The sequence below is a fragment of the Rhinichthys klamathensis genome, unplaced genomic scaffold (assembly GCF_029890125.1).
Source record: "Rhinichthys klamathensis goyatoka isolate OS25496 unplaced genomic scaffold, OSU_Roscu_1.1 h1tg000090l_1, whole genome shotgun sequence".
NCBI classification, from domain to species: Eukaryota; Metazoa; Chordata; class Actinopteri; order Cypriniformes; family Leuciscidae; genus Rhinichthys; species Rhinichthys klamathensis.
In genome coordinates, this window is record NW_026606629.1 from 196,264 (window position 1) to 217,090 (window position 20,827).

At 38.3% G+C, this 20,827-nt stretch overlaps 1 protein-coding gene across 1 annotated transcript; it reads right to left on the reverse strand.

The window, feature by feature from the left end:
- Positions 1-1,182: 1,182 nt before the first annotated feature.
- Positions 1,183-7,737, reverse strand: fhl2a (four and a half LIM domains 2a). Its single transcript, XM_056251784.1, has 5 exons — positions 7,582-7,737; positions 7,064-7,238; positions 4,652-4,821; positions 4,025-4,211; positions 1,183-1,456 (listed from the first exon to the last, which is right to left on the reverse strand). Exons 1-5 carry the CDS (start codon positions 7,735-7,737, stop codon positions 1,305-1,307), a joined length of 840 nt encoding a protein of 279 aa, XP_056107759.1. The 3' UTR covers positions 1,183-1,304.
- Positions 7,738-20,827: the final 13,090 nt, after the last annotated feature.

Consider the following 20,827-nt stretch of genomic DNA (forward strand, 5'->3'; position numbering starts at 1 on the left):
AACTCAACTCCCTGGTCTTTCAAAGCTTGGTTTTTATCTGTTCCAAGCGCTGTGTGTCCCAATCATCAAACAGCCCCTTGATGCGCCGCACCTGCTGTCACTCTGTCATCAGCGGCTGCTGTTGCCATGGTAGCGATGCATACAAGGCTGGCTGGGTGTTCCGTTGAAAGTGCTCCGGGTGGAAACATTCCTCCGTGGAATATATAGTTCCGCTGCTGGTTCGTCACCTTGTGACACTTTCAAACACCCCACTGCTTCTTATTGAAGATGCTTATTTTCCATGCAGTTGCATCTCAGGTTTGTGTCCCAGTGGAGTCATTGAAATCCCAGAGCTTAGCTTCTCTCCTTCCCCTCTGTTTGAGAGTTTTCCTGAATTCATATAAACAAATCCCACCACTACAAAATGCACTATACCTGTCAAAAGTTTGGACACGTCTACTTATATTTTTACTTTTATTCTAAAATGTTGCAAATAGTAGTCATCAGAACTATAAAATAATACAAATGAGTGAATTAATGGCTTCTGGGTCACCCTTTTCTAGATTCCAAAACCAGCTCTACTCTTACTCAGCCCACTTCATGAGGTGCATCCTGGGATGCTTTTACATTGGAAATTAAAGGAGTTTCCGTGTGACACTTGTTGACTGCATTTCCTTCACTATCAACTCAAACTCCAAGAAATTCATACCTAGGCATAATTTGCATTTGTCTGCAAAACTAATTTCAAGCATTTAATCATAAACGTTTACTTCGAAAACTTCATATCACGACTGACAAACTGATTTTTGCTTATGCCCCGATAAGAGAGTGCAAGTTGTTTTGCATGGTCATTGTTAAACACTAGGTGGCCCTATTGTCTTATATCACTACTGAGTGCTTGCTTGTGCAATAGTCTTCATTCATGAGAAAAACACAACACATTTTTTAGTAAGCTTTATTGATTTTCCATTACTATTTAGATTCCATGTATAACTGTTAGATACACAAAAGGGCCAACATTTATTATTATTTTTTTTTGCAAGTTAAGACATGAGTTATGCAACACATCCGAGAGCCTGTCAGACATTTTAAAGAGATAATAATGCATATTATTTTTTATAATTCAGTTTAATCTTTAGAACCAATTCTTTCTTCAGTCTTCAAGTTAAAGCAAGCTCAAATAAACTCTATTGAGATAAAGAAAATCTGTCTCTTGTTACTCTATTATAATCTTTGCTCTACTATGTTTCCATGGAGTGCCTAAATCTATTCATTGTTTCATTTTAAGCGTTGTGGATGCTTGGTTGTTTTCTCCATGCATGCTTTCAGATGTCTTTGCCACACTCGGGACACAGGATGTCATCTCTCTCGGTGAGGAAACCTCTGCCCACCAGAGACACTGAGCACTTTTTGCAGTTGAAACAGTCGTTGTGCCACTGGCGTTCCTCAAAGGAGATGTACTTGCTTCCTCCGAGTCCTGCGTGCGATGACAAACATGTTATGAGTACTAGTAAAGCAGATGTAGCTGTGTTCCAGAGAAGTTCAAGGAAAGCCGGTAGATTTGAACTCTTTGAAACAGGGTTGAGCAAAATTCTGAATTTAAGAAGTGCCTCCAATTCAGTTTTTAAAAAAAAAATTTAATTGGCCATGTGCCACAGGATGTTGAATTGGAAGAACAAGATGAGGAATTTATGGTGAGTTTTGCAACTTTAGGGAACATTCTGGTCCAGTTAATTTATTGAATATATTGAGAAAATGTATTATTAAAATTATCTGTGATTTAGATCGAAATAGGCCCGTTCAAATGGTTTGGCCAATATCAAATAATAGATAGTTGACCCTTGATAGTTTTGTATTTATAGAAATGCAGTTGTGATGTGTGTTGCATCATGCATTGACGTATTTAAGTGAGAAAGCAAAATGAAGATTGTTTCACATGTCAGTGTTTTAGTGAAGGTTTTTCTAGGCATTATGAATTGAGTTTTTTTTATTGAACTGCATGGAACGTTCCTCGCTGACAACAAGCCTGATGAAATAAACGGATGAGAGTGTTGATCATTGTACTTTTTTTGAAAGTTTATTTTTTGATAAGTCAGGAATGAGGCATGATGAAATGATTTTAGTACTATAAAAGTACTAAATTTATATATACTCTAGATGATCATATAAATTAAACGTTTGGTGGCACTTCAAAATCATCAGTGTTTCTGGAAGTACCACATTTGTTTTATGTTGACATGTTTTTGAGTAATTTAGAAAGAAAATGAAGTTTGTTATTAAAAATAACAATTAATAATAATAAAAATGTAACATTTTAATTCAATTTTTCACCAGTATTATTTTAGTATTACTTATGTAATATTATAGTATTGATTCATATTTTACTAGCTTTTATTTTTATATGAGTTTTCAGTTTTTCATTTCATTTTTAGTTTAAGTTTTAATAATGTTGTTATGTGCTTTTGCCATTTTATTCATTTTTTAAATAGTTCTATTTAGCTTTCATTTAATTTGATTTCAGTTTAATCTTAGTATTTCAGCTCAAACTTATTTTTATTTTTAGTTATTTATCAAAGAAACATTTAAAAACTATTTTTCTACTATTTTTAAAGGGATTCTTTTGACATATAAGAGGAATACCATTAAAGCATCCTGCAAGTTTCATAGCTTAAAACCTCATTATAAACAAACCATTTTATTTAATCAAGCTCCAAAAATGGCTGGTTTGGATATTGTGGGATCTGTGACATCACATGCGCTAATATATTTGCATGTATGGCTGTGTCTGAAACTCCGCACTGTCTGAGTAGGTACTACATTTGAATTTGAATTTACTTTGTGACCATTTACAAAGTATGTTATATATAGTATGAATATGGGTAGTATGAAGGAAATTCAAGCGCACTACATCCGCCATATTGTTACTGTCACATGACCTACCAGCGTCAGTTGCGTCGCTTCACTTTCATTAAAAATCCTCTCCTGTGGCCTCATGGGATAGTAAAGTGTCTAAACTGTCTATCATATGCAGACTTCAGAATCTCAACTGAAGTAGTAGGTCATCCGGGGACTTTTACGCCTACTGTTTTTCGAACACTATAGCTGTGTCTGAAACCACTCACTCGTTCACTCATTCACTATCCCTATATAGTGTATGGCATTTGAGTGCACTATATCTGCAAGGAGTGAACGAAATGAAGTGAGTGAATTCAGACGCTTCGTCACACGTAGTGATAAAACTCCTTTTATCTTACGTTACTTACTTTATAAAATAATATTAACAACAATAACAATCATAATGACTTTATTTTGTAATTATATATACCTCCGTGCCAGCTTTGTAGTTTCATCATTGAAATTTTGTTCGAAACTCTCACGCTCACAGATGACGTGGTCGTTGAGCGCCCTCAGGCGACCGTTATGATTACATTCGAATGAACAGATGATTAACGAATATTTTTAAATCATCCACCAAATCATCATCCCTTCCTTACAGTTTAACGAATTAACAACAATGCCACAAAGTATTAAAACACCTGGCTTATAGTAAAACACATTAAATTGAGTTAATTTGCTATTAATATCAGTTCATTTTCATTTTAACATTCATAATATTTTCTCAATATTTTAATGTTTTATTCAAGTAATGATTAATAAAAAAAAAAGGAAGAAAAAAAAGCTGTTAGGTAATTTCTGATTTAAACTCGCTGGCTCCCGCACTTTCACGCGCGCTCAGTCCTCTACGCATTGGATTCTGGGAAATAGTGCTTCAGCAAGTGTACATCGGATGTACACTCAAAATCAGAGAGGATTGTGGGTAAAAGTAGTGAGCGAATGTAGGGAATGATGTCGTTCACTTAGAATTCGGACACCACTACAAAATGGCCGACACCCTATATAGTGCACTATATAGTGGATAGGGAGCGATTTCAGACACAGCTTATGTATTCGGACATACTACACTTTTGGCGTACTGTTTTCCGCATACTATACAGTAGAGAATTATTTGATTTCAGAGACAGCATATTTGCATATTTGTACATACCACTGATGGGGGTGGTGCAGGAGGCACATTTCTTGGCGTACAAGTTGCAGAAGCAGTTGAGGCAGTAGGCAAAGTCGTCACGAGAGGTGAAGCGCTGGCCAGACAGCTGTTGCTTACAGCCAGTGCACAAGAAACAGTCCTTATGCCAGGGCTGGTCATGGTACGTCACACCGCCAGTGGTGATGGGCTAGACAGAGAAGGAAGAGATTAAATATGATCAGACTACCAATTTCTGCAGTATACAGTATGCAGATTACCCGTACACTCTAAAAAATGCTGGGTTGTTTCAACCCATGTTTGGGTCAAATGGACAAACCCAATATTTGACCCAAACATGCATGGGTTGAAACAGCCCAAGCATTTTTTAGAGTGTATGCATAGATTAACTGGATTTCTCAAAACGTGCAACACTGCATGGAATACTGTATCCCATAATGGAAAGTGGTCAACTTACAGAATGTGGTGTATTCAATAAGTAGTAAACTAGTATTGCATTTTTTGAGCAGGCCTTTATGCTTAATTAAAGAGTTTCTGGAGTCTTAATAAGTTTCATGTAAGTATGTACTTGGTGTCGCATAGTAAAACATTAAAAAGTTTGTTTTAGTTTCCTTCAACTGTGGAATCTACCTTCTTGCAGTGAATACACTGCATGGCAAACTGCTTTTCGTAGCAGGGCACGCAGTAGTTATAGTTGTCTTTGGGGATGAAGCTTTTGGTGCCAATTGGCTGCTGGCAGCGCTGGCAGGTGAAGCAGGTCTCATGCCAGCTGTTTCCTTTATGCTCCATCTTCCTCGAGCCTGAGGGAGAAGAAGAGAGCCATCTTTCAACAACATTCCAACAACATTCTGCTTATGAAAAGATGATGGAAGAAGTTTGTGCATGCTGTAAAAAATGATCGTGATTTTAACGGTAAAACACTGTAAAAATGCTACAGTGAAAAACTGTTAATTGGTTAACAGAAAGTTTCCTTATTATATACGGTAAATAACTGTGATATATATAATGGTACATTTAATTTAATTTTACTGTAAAATACCGTTAAATTTACAGTTTTTGGAAGTGAAATAGAACAAGTCATTGTATAATTTACAGTGAAAAAATGTAAATTGACATTCCCACAATTCCCTGCGTGACACTTCACATTTGATGTATTTTGTTTTTAAATCACTGTTTCTTCATAATTTTCTTAGTTTTTTTCTAATCAGTTATGTACATTAGGGTTTTATGTTACATTTAATGTTGTTAAATTAATGCTTATTGCATTTTTTAAATTTCAACATGTTACCATGATGGTGTTTAATGTTTGTGTGAATGAGACTGTGCAGCTTCTGTATATTAGTATTAACTCTCTTGTGGATGAGCTGCTTATGATGAGCTTTGGTTGACCATTTGACTCTCATCACTGCTGTGATTGTTGGCTGTCAGTGTATTACAATGGAAAAAAACAGATATTAATACTTCAAAAGGTCAGTATATTAACAATTTATCAGATAATGAAATACGGTTTATCGCTGTAAAATTATATACGGTTAAAAGTTGTAAAACCTAAAACGTTGCTACCGTATTTTTAACAGGAAAACTCTGGTAACCACAGCTGCCAGGGTTTTCCTGTAAATTTAACGGTTTTTTTTTACAGTGCAGTAGGTATAAGTCCTTTTCCAAAATATCAAGTCATGTTAGAATCAGATACGTTCTATGCTCTAATAATTATATACAATTCTAATATCTAGCCCAGATATTTTGTAAAGTACACTACAGTTGAATTGTTTGGGGTTTGAGTGGGCTTCGTTTAATTGTGTCAAAAGTAGTAAAAACAGTACAATTGTAAATTCTGTAAAGCTGAATTTCCAGCATCATTACTCCAGTCTTCAGTGTCACATGACCCTTCAGAAATCATTCTAATACGCTGAGTGTGTGCTCAAGAAACATTTATTATTGTTAGAAATGTTGAGCTGCTTAATGTTTTTCTATAGAAAGTTTAAGAGAATAGCATTTATTTGAAATGTGTATATTTTTGTTACATTATAAATGTCTTTACTGTCATTTTTGGTAATTTAATTCATCTTTCTTGAATAAAATTTTTACTTTCTTTCTTTCAAAACAAAAACTTTGAATGGTAGTGTATGTGTAGACAAACATAAGTTTGATTCATTTTATATAATTGAATGTAAATGAGTATTTATGCATTCATACAGGACTTAATGTCAATTTATTAATTTGCTTAGTTATTTTTTCTTTATCTATTCTGCTTGTTTGCATAAGTGGGCATTTAGTCACATTCAAATGGCTTAGTAGCCTATTTTTTATATAAAATATTTTCATGAATACAGTAAAATTACAAATATGAAAAAAGAAGAGTTGATGCCAAATTCTACATCAACACATTCTATATACAGTAAATAATCTTTACAAGATAACATGTAATATATACAGAGAGTAGTCTATTCTTATCAGATTCAGATATCAAACACTTATTGTGATATTGAATTATTATCATCAGGATTACAGTTCTACAGTCATATCAACTGTAGCGTAACAGCAAAGTTGAGCTGTTAAACAGGCATAATTCTCTTTCAACATATTCAGATGAAAGTTCAATAAATACCAGCAGTGGTGCGGTGTAAACAGACACAGGACAGAGTTTCATTGTTTTAAAAAGGTCCACGTGTTGACATTTTACGTTTTTAAAACATAAAACATACTGGGTTAATGAGAGTCCAACACTTTCACATGGTCATGAGGACCTGTCTTTGAGGATTTATGAATTAATATTTATTACCAGTGTGCAGATCACTTAATCTATTGCTTTGACGTCATTATGGGCCAGTAATATATCGTTATAATGACAGTTACTCTTTCTTCACAAGATCTGGGCAAAGATCGACCCTGTGTGAAAGGAAGCAGTTCTCATTTGCTTTAATGGAAAGAATGTGGTGCTGAATGAATTATGATTTTATGGCAGTGCTGAGTATAAAAGAAAACATCTACTGATATGAGGTAATTTGTTGAACGTTCCTCCCATGGCGAAGAATCTCTTACCAGGCATAATGGTCTTCTTGCAGTCATGGCATTTGGAGGAGTACTCGTTAGAATAGCACTCGGTGCACAGCAGCTGCTCATCTTTAGTGGAGAAGGGCTTGTCCACCAGTGAGCGCTTGCACTGGAAGCAGTGGAAACAGTCCTCATGCCAGTGACGGTCCTTGTAGGACAGATCCTAAAGCAGCCAAAGACGACAGTTCTGGTTGAATTTTATTCATTAACTGTTTCTCTGCAAGTGAGATGAGTAAATGCATGCTCAAGAGAGGTGTCAGATAAATAGGAGAACAAAGTAACTTGCATTACTTATTTGAAAAAGAAACTCATATATTTTGTTGTAAATGTAAAAGTTACTTTACTAGTTACTTGAAAAAGTAATCTGATTACAGAACTTGTAATGCGTTTTCCCCAACAATGGGTAGTAGCTATATGGTGCATTTGATGACAAAACTGAAAAACACTTTCTCGATCTGCAAGCTCTAAACCGATTGGCTGGTTTTATGCAATTTCATATATGTTACCCTGCTGTTGCAGCCGATGGGTTTCTTGCACTCCTCACAGGTATTGGAGTACAGGCTCTCATAGCACTTCACGCAGTATGGGTTCTCCTCACGAAGAACATACTTCTTCCCAAACAGTGACTCCTTACAGTAGTGGCAGTCATAACGCTCTGTCATCTTTACTTCAGCCTTTCAGTCCTGTGATGGAGAGGAGATTTGAGAAAATGCTAGACATTCTGATAAAATGATTGTAATCTGTGTTGATATAGTATTTCTTTGCTGTGAGATATTCAGAGATAATCACAGAAGTCTGAGACCACCTTGAAAATGGAATCCTGTTAATAAAATGTTTTTGATATATTTACAACAAATAAATATTATGACTAAGACATATACTGTACAAGATTCTGCACTATTTTTAGATCACTAATAAGTAAACTTGTGAAATCATTTCCAGATGTTCTTGCTTCCACTGAAACACGAGATGCTTTTTGGATCATTCTCAAATCATGCTGGAGAACAGGATCATCAGGATTTACTTGTGGAATTCATGAAACATTATAGCAGTGTTATTTTAGTATCACATGGTCACACTTTATATCATGGGACTTTAACTACTAGGCACTTACATTCAAATTGTAATAATAACTAGGTACAATGTACTTGTGTTCATGTTGTATTGCAAAACACTTTTGCTGGTATTTAGGTGAGTGGGTTTAGGGACATGTTTGGTGGTATGGGCAGGTTTAAGGGTTAAGGTGTAAGAGAAGGGTCAACAGTCCAATTATAGATGTAATTAATGAAATCGATTTTCAATTTTATTTATGGAACATTTTTACACTTAAAATATTGAGTACATTTTATAGCAGTGAAATAAATTAAATATAGGCTAAGTTAAGAATTAAGTAAAGGGGGGAAAAAGTAGATCTAACTACATTTGGTACCATAACAAATAAAAATGAGTAACCCCAACAAATTAAGTTAACTCACATTTGGAGGGGAAAAAAACATTTGGAATGAAGAAAGAAAGAAAGAAAGAAAGAAAGAAAGAAAGAAAGAAAGAAAGAAAGAAAGAAAGAAAGAAAGAAAGAAAGAAAGAAAGAAAGAAAGAAAGAAAGAAAGAAAGAAAGAAAGAAAGAGAAAATATTTAGAATTAATTGAGAATCTTGTTTAAGAAGATATCAGATGTTGTTAACCATAAGATCAAACCTCAAGCATCAGTCAAGTTCACTCACTGCATGGGCATCAGTGAGGCATCAGTCTGGAATTCCACAGTGCACTACATCATACCATCATAACCAGTCTAATATCTCACATCATACCATCATAACCAGTCTAATATCTCACATCATACCATCATAACCAGTCTAATATCTCACATCATACCATCATAACCAGCCTGTTATCTCACATCATACCATCATAACCAGCCTGTTATCTCACCTCCAGCTTACAGCGTTTATATTGTGTGTCAGCATGTGTTAGTGTGTCTGTGCATGGATGTGGTTATCTATAAACATCATATGAATGGACTTTTTCTGAGAATAATCCATCTGTCCTGTAATAGGCCAGATAAGTCTGATTCTAAAACTCATCGGAAATATCTCTGAACAGTTTGACAGAGAGATTGTGATTTGGACCACATGATTCTTGATATCAGAATGCCATCTACTCACGCAGCTGTCGGAGTCCTGGACCCGTTAAGCCCCTCTGCCTATTGTTCCCATGAGCCCGCCTCAGGGGTCCCCAGTGTCCCGCACACGCTGTCTCCCTGCTATCCCTTTGTGAGTGCGTCTAACTGAGCCCGGGCTTCACTACTACACCAGATCCCCCTCCACAGTTTTACCATAAAAGGTAGCAGATGAAAACCAGGAGAAGCATGCTCTCTTGCTTAAAATCCTTCTAAGAAAATTCTTTGACTTGTCCTTCACACACCCCCCCCCCCCCTCCTCTGCTTCCTGTTTGTCTTGCCCTTTTCTGCTGTCTCACTTCTTCAGGCTTTCTCCCTTTCTCCATCCAACTGGCAAGCCCTCTCAATTCTTTCCATTAGGTTCCTTCTACGTCTTTTCACACTATCAAAATAGCATGCAGGTTTTTTCTGAGCATTTTTTTACTTGAGGAAGTAAGTTGTCCGAGGGTCTAAACACAAGCCTGACAGTGACTTGTCAAGACATTTTTACTAAATGTCACTAAATACTTATATTACTTTTTCTCCCTACATATTGAACCAGATAAATTATCGCCTTGCTTTTGGTACAGACCATAGATAGATGAACTAAAATATCACCGTTTTGTAGTGTATTTTCTATCAATCTCTAGCCCTAGTTTTGTTTTCAAAACTTAAAGTAACTAAAACAATTGTAAATAAAAACAAAATAATTAGGAGCTGAATGTCCTTAAGGGTTACCACTTTTTTTATAACCAATGGATTGAGATGACTCGTCCAGTTCCTCATAATTTACTGGCTATACGGTTTCTAAAGTCAGCATGAAATGGAAGTAGCGATAGTCTTGAAGTCCCCATTCTGACATAAATCTGATTTAAACGGCTTTTTGAACAAGAACAATGTAGACTTGATGTAGACATAGACTTGGTTTTATCCATCAGGAATTGAAGTGGCTCAGCGATTTCAGTGACATCCTCAGTGATGATGGTATAAAACATCTGCGCAAACTGAACCCTACCAAGCACCAAAAGGTAACAAAATATGCTTTATTTTATTCTTCTGGAATTTTTACTCTAATATTAGGAGATATTTATATTATCGCGACAGGTAGAGATCCATCCGTTTTAGATATAGATCCGGTCACAAAAGACCCAAATATGTAAAAATGATTGGCGAAACATTCATGCACTTAACCCTTTCACGCGTACGATCACACCGGTGTGATCAGTCTTGGCTGGTCCCTGGAGCGTACGATCACACCGGTGTGATTAGAACGGTCAGTGCATCACGTGATCTACTGCTAAATTCAAACGTGCTTTCGCGCATTGGCTGGCGCTGAGCCAGAGACAGACGCACTCAGTGCTGTCATATATCACAACTATTGAGTGTTTTCAACCACATAATGTTTATTTTAGGTTTCAGACATTTAAATACACATAAGTACTAGCAAAACAATGATTTTGAGTTTGTAAAATACACACTGATGTCTATGGAAGCGGCTATAATAATCCTTTCCATTACAATAAGACGACACGTTTTATTCATATCAGATACACATTGTGTAAGTAGACGCTATACAACGCTATCTCACGACCAATTCGTACGAATTCGTACGAGTGATTAAAAGATGACTAATTCGTACTAATTCATACGACCTCACTCGTACGAATTCGTACGATTTGTCTAAACCCACGTGATGGGTAGGTTTAGGGGCGGGGTCAGGGGTAGGTCATTTGTACGAATTCATACGAATTTGGTAACTCGTAAAATATGTACGAATTAGCAAAAATCGTACGAATTTGTACGAGTGAGGTCGTATGGAATATATCAGTGTTTCATGCTATAGCTAATACATTTGTGAATATTTTTAATAAAAAAGGAAAAATTACATAAAAGCAGATCATCATTCATTCAGCGCTGTGTTGTGGTTGCGCTGTGTCACGTGACAAGCAATGACGCGTCACCATGGAAACATTAAAGTGACAAGTTCTAAATAACGGTCGCCTTGAAAAACTCACGCTGGGGGGTCAGTTAGAATATTTTAAACTTACGTGTTGCTCTAAGCGATATCACACGTTTTTTAGGCCGAAACATTTTTTTTGTCACATACAGCAAACATCTGCTCACTATCCGCTAGCTGCCTGTCCCCTGAACACACTGTAAAAAAACGTGGTCTCTGTAGACACCCCAGGCTCCACAAACGGCAACAAAAACAAACTGGTCCAACCTGGACCACGAAACATAACAAACAGTGTTCCAGCCAATAACCGACAAGAATGATTTGGGGGTGGGGTTGGGGGGTTAGTGCGCGTGCAACGGAAGGGAGGGGGAGGGGACGGGATGAGGAGGAGGGAGGGTCCAGCTAGCCTCCATTTTGTTTGACAATACTTCGAACGTCAACAAGAAGTGAAGTCATCCAACATCGCTTAGAGCACCTTTAAGGGTCATCAGAAGAGAAGAGAAGAGGGAGGGGGACATTTTGATTAAAGATTGTGAGGGCACAATAATAAAAAAAATAAAATAAAATTGTGCATGGATAAATAATTTATAATAAATATTACAATATTCCATAAAAAAAATAAGTGTCATTTCATTTCATTGGTGACTTTAAGGAATATATTTTATACATATATAATTATATAATTATATCATTATATAATATATAATAAAAATTTTTAGAGCTTGGAATAAGTATATTAAAAGGTAATGTTCATTATAAAAATACCAGTGGCGTTAAGATTTCCAGTTCTACAAATCACACTTTTAAAATTAGGCTACCTCATAGAGCCAAGTTTTCCAAGACTGTGGGAACTGTGAACTCTAGTTCTTATTTTCATTTCAATAAATTATTTCAAGTCATCTTAAGGCACTTCTGTTAGCTGTCTAATCCAGGGCTGTTTCGGAAATGTGCTGACACTTTTGCCTTAGACTTATCTACTGTAAAATGTAGGGTAACACTTTTATTTCAATGGTCCACTTTAGACATTATACTAAGTAACATTGCAACTACATGTCAACTAACTCTCATTAGAGTATTAGTAGACTGTCTGCTTAATATCTGCTAACACTTTATTGTTGATGCTCCCCCAAAAGACATTCTACTGACTATAAGCAACTTTGTAGTAGTTAGTAATAGTAAGAGCAACTTAGTTGACATCTAGTTGCAAATTAATGAGAGTTAGTTGACATGTAGTTGCAAATTAATGAGAGTTAGTTGACATCTAGTTGCAAATTAATGAGAGTTAGTTGACATGTAGTTGCAAAGTTACTTATAGTTAGTAGGATGTCTAAAGTGGACCAGCAAAATAAAGTGTAACCAAATGAATGAAGCAAAAAGGATGTCTAACAACCAAAACAGGTATAGACTCGAGATAATAAAAACAAGATAATTAAGGTTTATGGGATTGAACAATTCTTGATTTGGATTATCACGATCCCATGATGTGCAACAACAGTGATGCGCTAAGGCCAACAAAAGAAAACATTGGTTAGAGAGAAAGCTTTTTTTATTCATTTAATATCATGCATTAGATCTAAATATAATAGTATATGTCACATGTATATGTCAACTTCATCATTCTTGATAGATCCTCTTTTATAAGCTAATGAGCTTTTTTTTTTTTTTTTTTTTTCACCAGCACACTTGAAACTGATCTCCTCTAACAAGTTATCCTCTATTGGGCATGATTTGGTATTTGTTTAATCTTTCCTTTTAAAATCCTCAGCTGTGTTTGGAGACATTTGCAAGTGCCATCACACAAACATATCACACAATGCTAATTAAAAGTATAGCAGAGGTCTGAAAGATATGGAATGCTTTCAGACGACACTAAAAAGAGATTGCAGACAGGTGGATGGAAGACTAACCCTGAGATTAAGACCTTGTTTTAACGCCCCACACTCACAACCTTCACACCCCCATTCCTGCTCCAGCACAATCCATATCCATGACAAGAGTCTGACCACCCATCATGACTCTATAAATGCCTTCTATCTTCTCTATAAATGCTTTAAGAGGGACTTATGGCTGTCATAGATTTTAGGGTGTCATATATGGTAACCTGTTAACACAATACCAAGCCACTGTGAGATGAATTCTTTAATGTTACAGAAGTTTGTTATTAGATTCAAAATTTTGGGCTTAGTATATGTATATTATTATTATTTTTTGAAAGAAATTAATACTTTTATTCATCAAGGATGCATTAAATTGATGAAAAGTGACGGTGAATACATTTATAATGTTACAAAAGATTTCAATTTTAAATAAATGCTTTTCTTTTAAACTCTCTATTCATCAAAGAATCTTAAAACAAAAAAATCTTAAGCAGCTTAAAATATATTCAAATTGTAAACAGACATTTTGAATTGTAATAATACTTCACAATATTGCTGTTTTTACTGTATTTTTATCAAATAAATGCAGGCTTGGTCAGCAGAATAGAAAGGTAACACTTTATTTTAAAATGCCCATGTTACATGTACTGTAGTTACTATAGTAATAACTATAAATCATGCAAAACTACATGCGACTAAACCCAACCCTAACCCTAACCCTAACCCTAATCCTAACCCAAAAGTAATGCTACTTACCTAGAAAGTACTGGCTAATACAAGGTAAGTACATGGGTTAAGGGTAGGTTTAGGGGTAGGTTCAGGGTTAGTACCTAGTTATTACCCAGTAATTGTAATTACTATAATAAGTACATAGTATGTACATGGGTAACAGGACTGTAAAAGGAAGCGTTACCAAATTATCAATACTTAAATGTATAATTAATACTCAGTATACTCAGTACTTAAATGTATAATTACGCTGTAACAAAAACACCTTAAAGTGTAGGCAAATCTTACAGACCCCAAACTTTTGAACAATAGTGTATGATAGATGTTTTCACACAATGAAGGCTGATTTAAATTGAATTAAAATGCAACATATGCACAAGAAGTATATTTCAAACATAAAATGACGATGTAATGGCAAATACAAATATCATATTTCAAAGTATTTAAAAACGTACATTTATGAGAATAAATGGTAAATATAAATAAAAAAATAAAAGCATATTTTAGTCCGGGGAGCAACATATTCACTTAACTGTTACAAAAATCATTAAGAATAAGACATGATTGCAGACACGACAATATATTAGTAGTTCTACTACAACATAGTTCTACTAACTATGAGTAACTTGTCAACTACATGTCAACTAACTCTCAGTAGAGTATTAGTAGACTGTAGTATGTTAGGGTGTAAGATAGGGGAAGTATAAGTTGACATGTATAGTTGCAAAGTTACTTATAGTTAGTAGAATGTCTGTTGGAGGAACATCACGATAAAGAGAGTTAGCAGATATTAAGCAGACAGTCTACTAACACTCTAATGAGAGTTAGTTGACATGTTGCGAAGTTGCTGTCTAAAGTTGAAATAAAGTGTTACCATTATTTGTGTAATAATATTGAGAACACATGGTGGTAGAGTAGCAGTAAGGTTTGGTGTTAGTAATCTACATGTATAGACTCAAGCGCCTGGCTCTTACCTCAAGAGAAAAGCTGTCTGTGTGTGTGTGTGAAGAGTCTGGCCAGACTGAGCTCGGTGGCCCTCAACTGGGGCTGTATGTTCTATTAAATTACTCCACCTATTGGGTGACTAATTGGAGTGGTAGGGTTTGGGCAGGCTTTTTCTATCAAGAAGAGCTATAAATACAACACAGCAATGCCAAATGCACCACCACAGAAGATAAAACCCACACGCACACACACATATACATTCCCTCTTACCTCTTCAGTCCTGTGTCCTTTTAAGGACACATATTGTTTTGTTATGGTACATTCATGTTAAATATTAACAAATAATTGGTATTTTTTTCTTGTTTTACAGAATGTTTAAAAAATCTATCCCTGAAGCATGGTTGAAAACGGCCAGTTCTAAATTTTTAGAGTATTCATTCTAACATTATAAGGGCCATTGTCATATATTTTATGAAAATTAAATACTAGCATGGACAGAAAAGTGAACACAAAAGCATATTATATAAGATCTTCAGTCTCATAGATATAACTCTTGCCTTCATCATCTGCCTGTTATTCCCTCGCTTCATTTCTTCCCCTCAAGCGTTTGTGAGAGAAAAGGGAGCCAGAGCAAACAAAAATCTTGGGGAATGTTTACAAACCTCCTCTCTTGCACTAGCCTTTATTCTGCTATTGTTTTCATGTGACAAAAACATTCTTATGTGTTTTAGTTGCCTTTAAGGTAACGCTTTATTTTGATGGTCCATTTTAGACATTCTACCACTAACTATAAGTAACTTTGCATCTACATGTCAACTACAGTCGAAGTATTAGTAGACTTTCTGCATAATATCTGCTAACACTTTAGTTTGATGCTCCACAACAGACTACAAGTAACTTTGCAAGAACATGTCAACTTATATTACTAAGCTGAACCTAACAGTCTACTAACAGTCTACTAATACTCTAATGAGTGGTAGTTGATATGTAGTTGCAAAGTCACTTATAGTTAAATATGGTCTCTTATCAAATGCAAAAACAAATTTGTGACTGGACATTTAAACTCATTTGTACAAGGACTTTTTTTGCTCCTGTTTTGCTTACAATGAATCACAAGATTCTCTTTGGTACAGTAAATACTTAAATCTTATTAGGACTTAATGGATCTTGTGAAGTTCATGCAAGCTTAAGTGCGGGTGGGTGGGTATTCAAGAAGAATGCATGCATGATGCACTTTCATTCACTATCGTGCTCTCAGACTTTAGGATATAATGTACTCGGTTACTAACGTAACCTCGGTTCTCTCTAGAAGAGGGAACGAGTACTGCGTAATATCTTACGCTAGGGAAAAACCTCTTTTCCACGAGATATTGAAGCCAAAAAATTATCCTTATTTTGAATTAATGTAAAACGCGTTGCGGCAGCATACAGACATAGGCAAAGGCGGCTTGCGTGCCTATTGGCTGTCCTGCTGCAACTGCAGCAGCCTATCGAGAGAGGCCCTTCGGTGACGGTCCAATGGGGCGCTTCCCGCCCACTGCGTCACCTTCCCGCCAGAGTAGGCGTGGCCTAGCCCTATAAATATGGCTCGATGGGCTGATATCACTGGTTTTTCATCGCCGAAGCGAACCAGAGTGTGTTGCAAGCACGGCAAGATAGGCAGTACTCGTTCCCTCTTCTAGAGAGAACCGAGGTTACGTTAGTAACCGAGTACGTTCTCTTACGAGAGGTTCTCTCGTACTGCGTAATATCTTACGCTAGGGGAACACAGTGTAAAACGCCGTGCATGCTGGGATCTAACACCAAAGTCCCAAGGGCAGAGGCCCAGGGCGCATGTAGTGCATAATCACCATAGACTCACAAAGAGTGAAGGAAGAGGGGCTAGAAGCGTCATTCCTTATAAAATAGCATCCAGAGGAGCTAATCATATAGATATTATACCACGTAGTCAGGGTGAAAACACTTTCAGCCTAAACTGGGTGGCCATACATGTGTTGACACTCGTGGAGCTGCTGTATCAGTCAGTGAGCGATACGCAGGCCAAACTCAGCATCTGGGCCGGCACAGCGGGGCAGATCGCACTGAATTCTAGACCGCCAAAAGCTTAGCTTGTTAAGGCCTCATTATGCTTCTGCGTCAACTCCACGGCGTAGCTACGCCGTCACTCCTACGGCGTCGTGGCCGTTTTATGGTTCTGCATCAGGTTGCGTTGCATCGCGGTGCATTTCACCGCCAGAACGCTAGGGGGGTGTGTGCTTCGCGAATCTCTTTGCTAGTTTGTTTTGGTTCCGTGCGCCGGTTCCGCTTTCGTTTCCATTACCCTTCAAATTGCGCAAATTGAAATTGCGAATTGAAAATACGCACAATGGAACCACGTCCATTTCGCAAAAACTCGCAAAAAGATTTTACGCTCGCATGAGGAGGTTTTTCAGGCAATTCGAAAAAGGAATATTTTGCAAAACTGCAATGGAAACAGGTTTTGCGCATTTACAGTCACCTGACTTAGAAGACGCGGTGTGTTTGGGGTCCGTGTCCGCAAATAATAATAATAATTATCATCATTATTATAACATTTATTAGGCTACATAGTATGTAGAAGACGCTTTTATCCAAAAAAAGGAACAAAGCAATTCGTCACATCTCATTCAAAATACAGGTTGGACAATAATAATACAGGGCTAAGATTATCACAAATAAACACAAGATTTTGACGCATATCCAAGTGTTTGTGCGGAGCGCACACTGAATGACAGGGATAGGCGCGCTGGCGCGAACACTTGCATTTTCCTATCAACAGTGGAAACAACTTAAAATGCTCTATTTCTGGTCATACAGAAAATAATAATACATTATTCGCAACTACTTTTATTTGCGTAAACTCACAATAACAAGAAAACGTTGTGGTTTTGTAAAATAAAATAAAACAATCAGGCGCGCTTTCATGGTCTCCGTGAACTGAAGCGTGAGAACTGAAACAAAATATAGCCTATGTAGGCTAAAGCTTGAAATGTCCACTTTAAAACGAACAAATTCGAATCGAAAGCTAATACCTTCTGATTATGTAATCCGTATGAAAGGTGCATTTCTCTCTAAAGGTGCATCCGGAGATGGAGATATGTTTTTAGCCGACATTGATTTAGAAAACAATACTTTATTAATAAACAATTAAAATGCCTCGTTATTTTTTCAGACACATTTATTATAGCCTATTACTCACCTATAGGATAAATCACCTTTCTGTAGGCTGTGGTTATGGTCTTCTCATTCAGCACTGCGGGAAAATTATAATTTCCAGGTTCTAATTTGGCCTTAGAAAACCAGTAAAATCTACATTTTTATGTTTAATAAAGGGGCAAAAAAACATAAACAAATATCTTAAAATTCGTCGATTTTTTTTTTTGCGCAGCATTTGGTGTACAGTTCAAATAAAAAATTTGGTGTTCAACTTTGCGTTTTAAAAATACAACAACCGTTCATTTTTCGTTTTGCAATTACGGGTTAAATAAGGGAAAACGAATGGACACAAAAGTAGCTACAGCACTGACCGTTTGGAATTAATACGAGACAGAGTTAGCTATTTACTAAATTCATAAAAGAAACAATAATTACAGGAATAGCCTACTGGACTCTAAACCTCAAAGAAATGCCACAATCAAGAGACCTCGGAGCAGAAATGAGGGAGAACTCCGTGTCTTTCCCTGCCATCAATGCTTGGATAACACACCACGTCTCCTTCCATTACTAATAATAATGTCTAGTGCGGTGGATACTGATAGGCTATAGGTTAAACCTACCAACGTCCGTTACCATGATTTTTGGAATGGCTTATCGCGAAAGGAAAAAAATACGTTTTAGTCGCATAACATCGGATGGAAACGCGCCTAATGGCGAGCGAAAGAGAGAGAATGTTGCAGCTGGAGCTAATCGACGTTGAACAACAAATGATTTTATTGCAAATGTTTAATCGCAGAAGAATCAAACGTTCCTCAACTTGATATCGTTAAAACAAACAGTGCAGTGGTCACTTTAAAAATGGCGGTATAGCGGGAGGGGGAAACCGGAAAAGCTTCACTCCCGAAATGATGTATCTGACCAATCACAGCCCTTGTGGTCTGCGTCGCCTCGACGTGTAGTTACAATTTTTTGGAGGTGCACGTCGAGCTATGGCGGAGGGGTCGGAGAGGGGTTCGCGGCGACGCAGAGAGGTCTGCGGGGGTACGCCGTCGATTCGACGCAGAAGCATAAAACAGGCTTAAGGCGGGGACCTCCAGGTTATAGTATTTTATAAATGTAGACGGCGAGGCCCAGCCCGCAGCCGTACAAATATCTTGCAGGGTAATCCCGCTAGACCATGCCCACGAAGAGGCCACGCCTCTCGTGGAGTGCGCTCTGACACCCAAGGGACACTGCAGGCCCTTAGAGGTGTAAGCCAGCGCTATGGCATCAACTATCCATCTGGATAGGCTCTGTTTTGATGCGGCAAGTCCCTTAGGACGTCCGCCAAACAAAACGAAAAGCTGCTCAGTCTGTCTAAAACCAGACGAGCGGGACACATAAGCTCTTAGTGCCCTCACGGGGCAAAGGAGACTCGCGTCCTTCTCCTCATTGAGAACCGGAAGGGCGGACAGGGAAATCACCTGGGCCCTGAACGGTGTGTTGAGGGATTTCGGCACGTACCCGTGCCTAGGTTTGAGTATGACCTTTGAGTCATTAGGCCCAAACTCCATACATGACGCGCTTACCGAAAGCCCTTGTAAGTCCCCTACGTGCTTCACTGAAGCGAGAGCCATGAGAAACACCGTTTTGAAAGACAGATGTTTCATGTCTGACAAATGGATTGGCTCGAATGGGGCACCTTTCATGGCTTCCAACACCGTGGAAAGGTCCCACATCGGGACTGAAGGGGGCCTGGGAGGGTTCAATCTCCGAGCTCCCCTGAGGAAACGCACGACTAAGTCGTTCTTCCCCAGTGGCTGGCCAGACGCCGGTTTTGCAAACGTTGCTATGGCCGCCACGTATACTTTGAGCGTGGATGGGGTTCTGCCCTTATCTAGCAGCTCTTGAAGGAAGGAAAGCACTTCCGTAACCCCGCAGTCTACGGGTAAAAAGCCCTGAGCTTGACACCAATCAGAGAACACAGACCATTTCGAGGAATAGAGCCGTCGAGTAGACGGAGCTCTAGCCTGCGTGATCGTGTTTAACACTCCCTCCGGACACTCACTCCTACCCGTTTATGGCCCATGCGTGCAGGGACCACAGATCCGGGCGAGGATGCCAAATCGAGCCCCCTGCCTGAGAGAGGAGGTCTCTCCTCAGTGGTACAGGCCACGGGGCAGTGCTGGCCAGCTGCATCAGGACTGGGAACCAGGTCTGGTTTGTCCAGAGCGGGGCCACGAGCAGCACTGGGCATCCGTTTTCCCTGATTCGTTCCAACACTTGAGGCAGGAGCGAGACAGGGGAAAAAGCATATAGGGGAACGCGGGGCCAGAGCGCATCCCTGCTCTTCAAGCAGAAGTTCGGACACTGAGCGTTTTCGTGGGACGCGAACAGGTCCACCTGCGCTCTGCCGAACGTTTCCCACAGCAGTTGGATCGTCTGCGGGTGCAGCGACCATTCCCCTGCTGGGACATTGTTTCTGGACAGTCTGTTTGGTCCCATATTCAGGTGACCAGGCACATGCGCTGCTCTCAGCGAGAGCAGGTTGTGCAGAGCCCAGACCAGAAGGCGTTCCGTCAACCTGTAAAGGTTTCGGGACCTGATGCCGCCCTGGCGATTTATGTGTGCCACCACTGACATGTTGTCCGACCGGACCAGGACGTGGTGACCTTTTATCAGGGGACAGAAGCACCGTAGCGCTTTGTCGACTGCTATCATTTCCAAGCAGTTTATGTGAAGGAGCTTTTCCCGTTCTGACCACAGGCCAGCGAACGGTCTGCCCTTGAGCAGCGCTCCCCATCCCGAGGTGGAGGCGTCCGTAGACACCACCTGCACACTCGAGGCGGTCCCCAGACTCACACCTGACTTATACCAGTCGGTTACTTTCCAAGGTTTCAGAGCTGAAACGCACTTTAGATCGACCCTGAGGCGAAA

Bases quoted from the DNA above. Each gene is read 5' to 3' on its own strand.
- fhl2a (XM_056251784.1), bottom strand. From the start codon at position 7,737: ATGACAGAGCGTTATGACTGCCACTACTGTAAGGAGTCACTGTTTGGG. The intron at 4,212-4,651 runs GTAGATTCCACA...TTCTCTGTCTAG, and splicing joins AGTGTATTCACTGCAAGAAG to CCCATCACCACTGGCGGTGT. The intron at 1,457-4,024 runs GTATGTACAAAT...CATCGCACGCAG, and splicing joins CTGCACCACCCCCATCAGTG to GACTCGGAGGAAGCAAGTAC.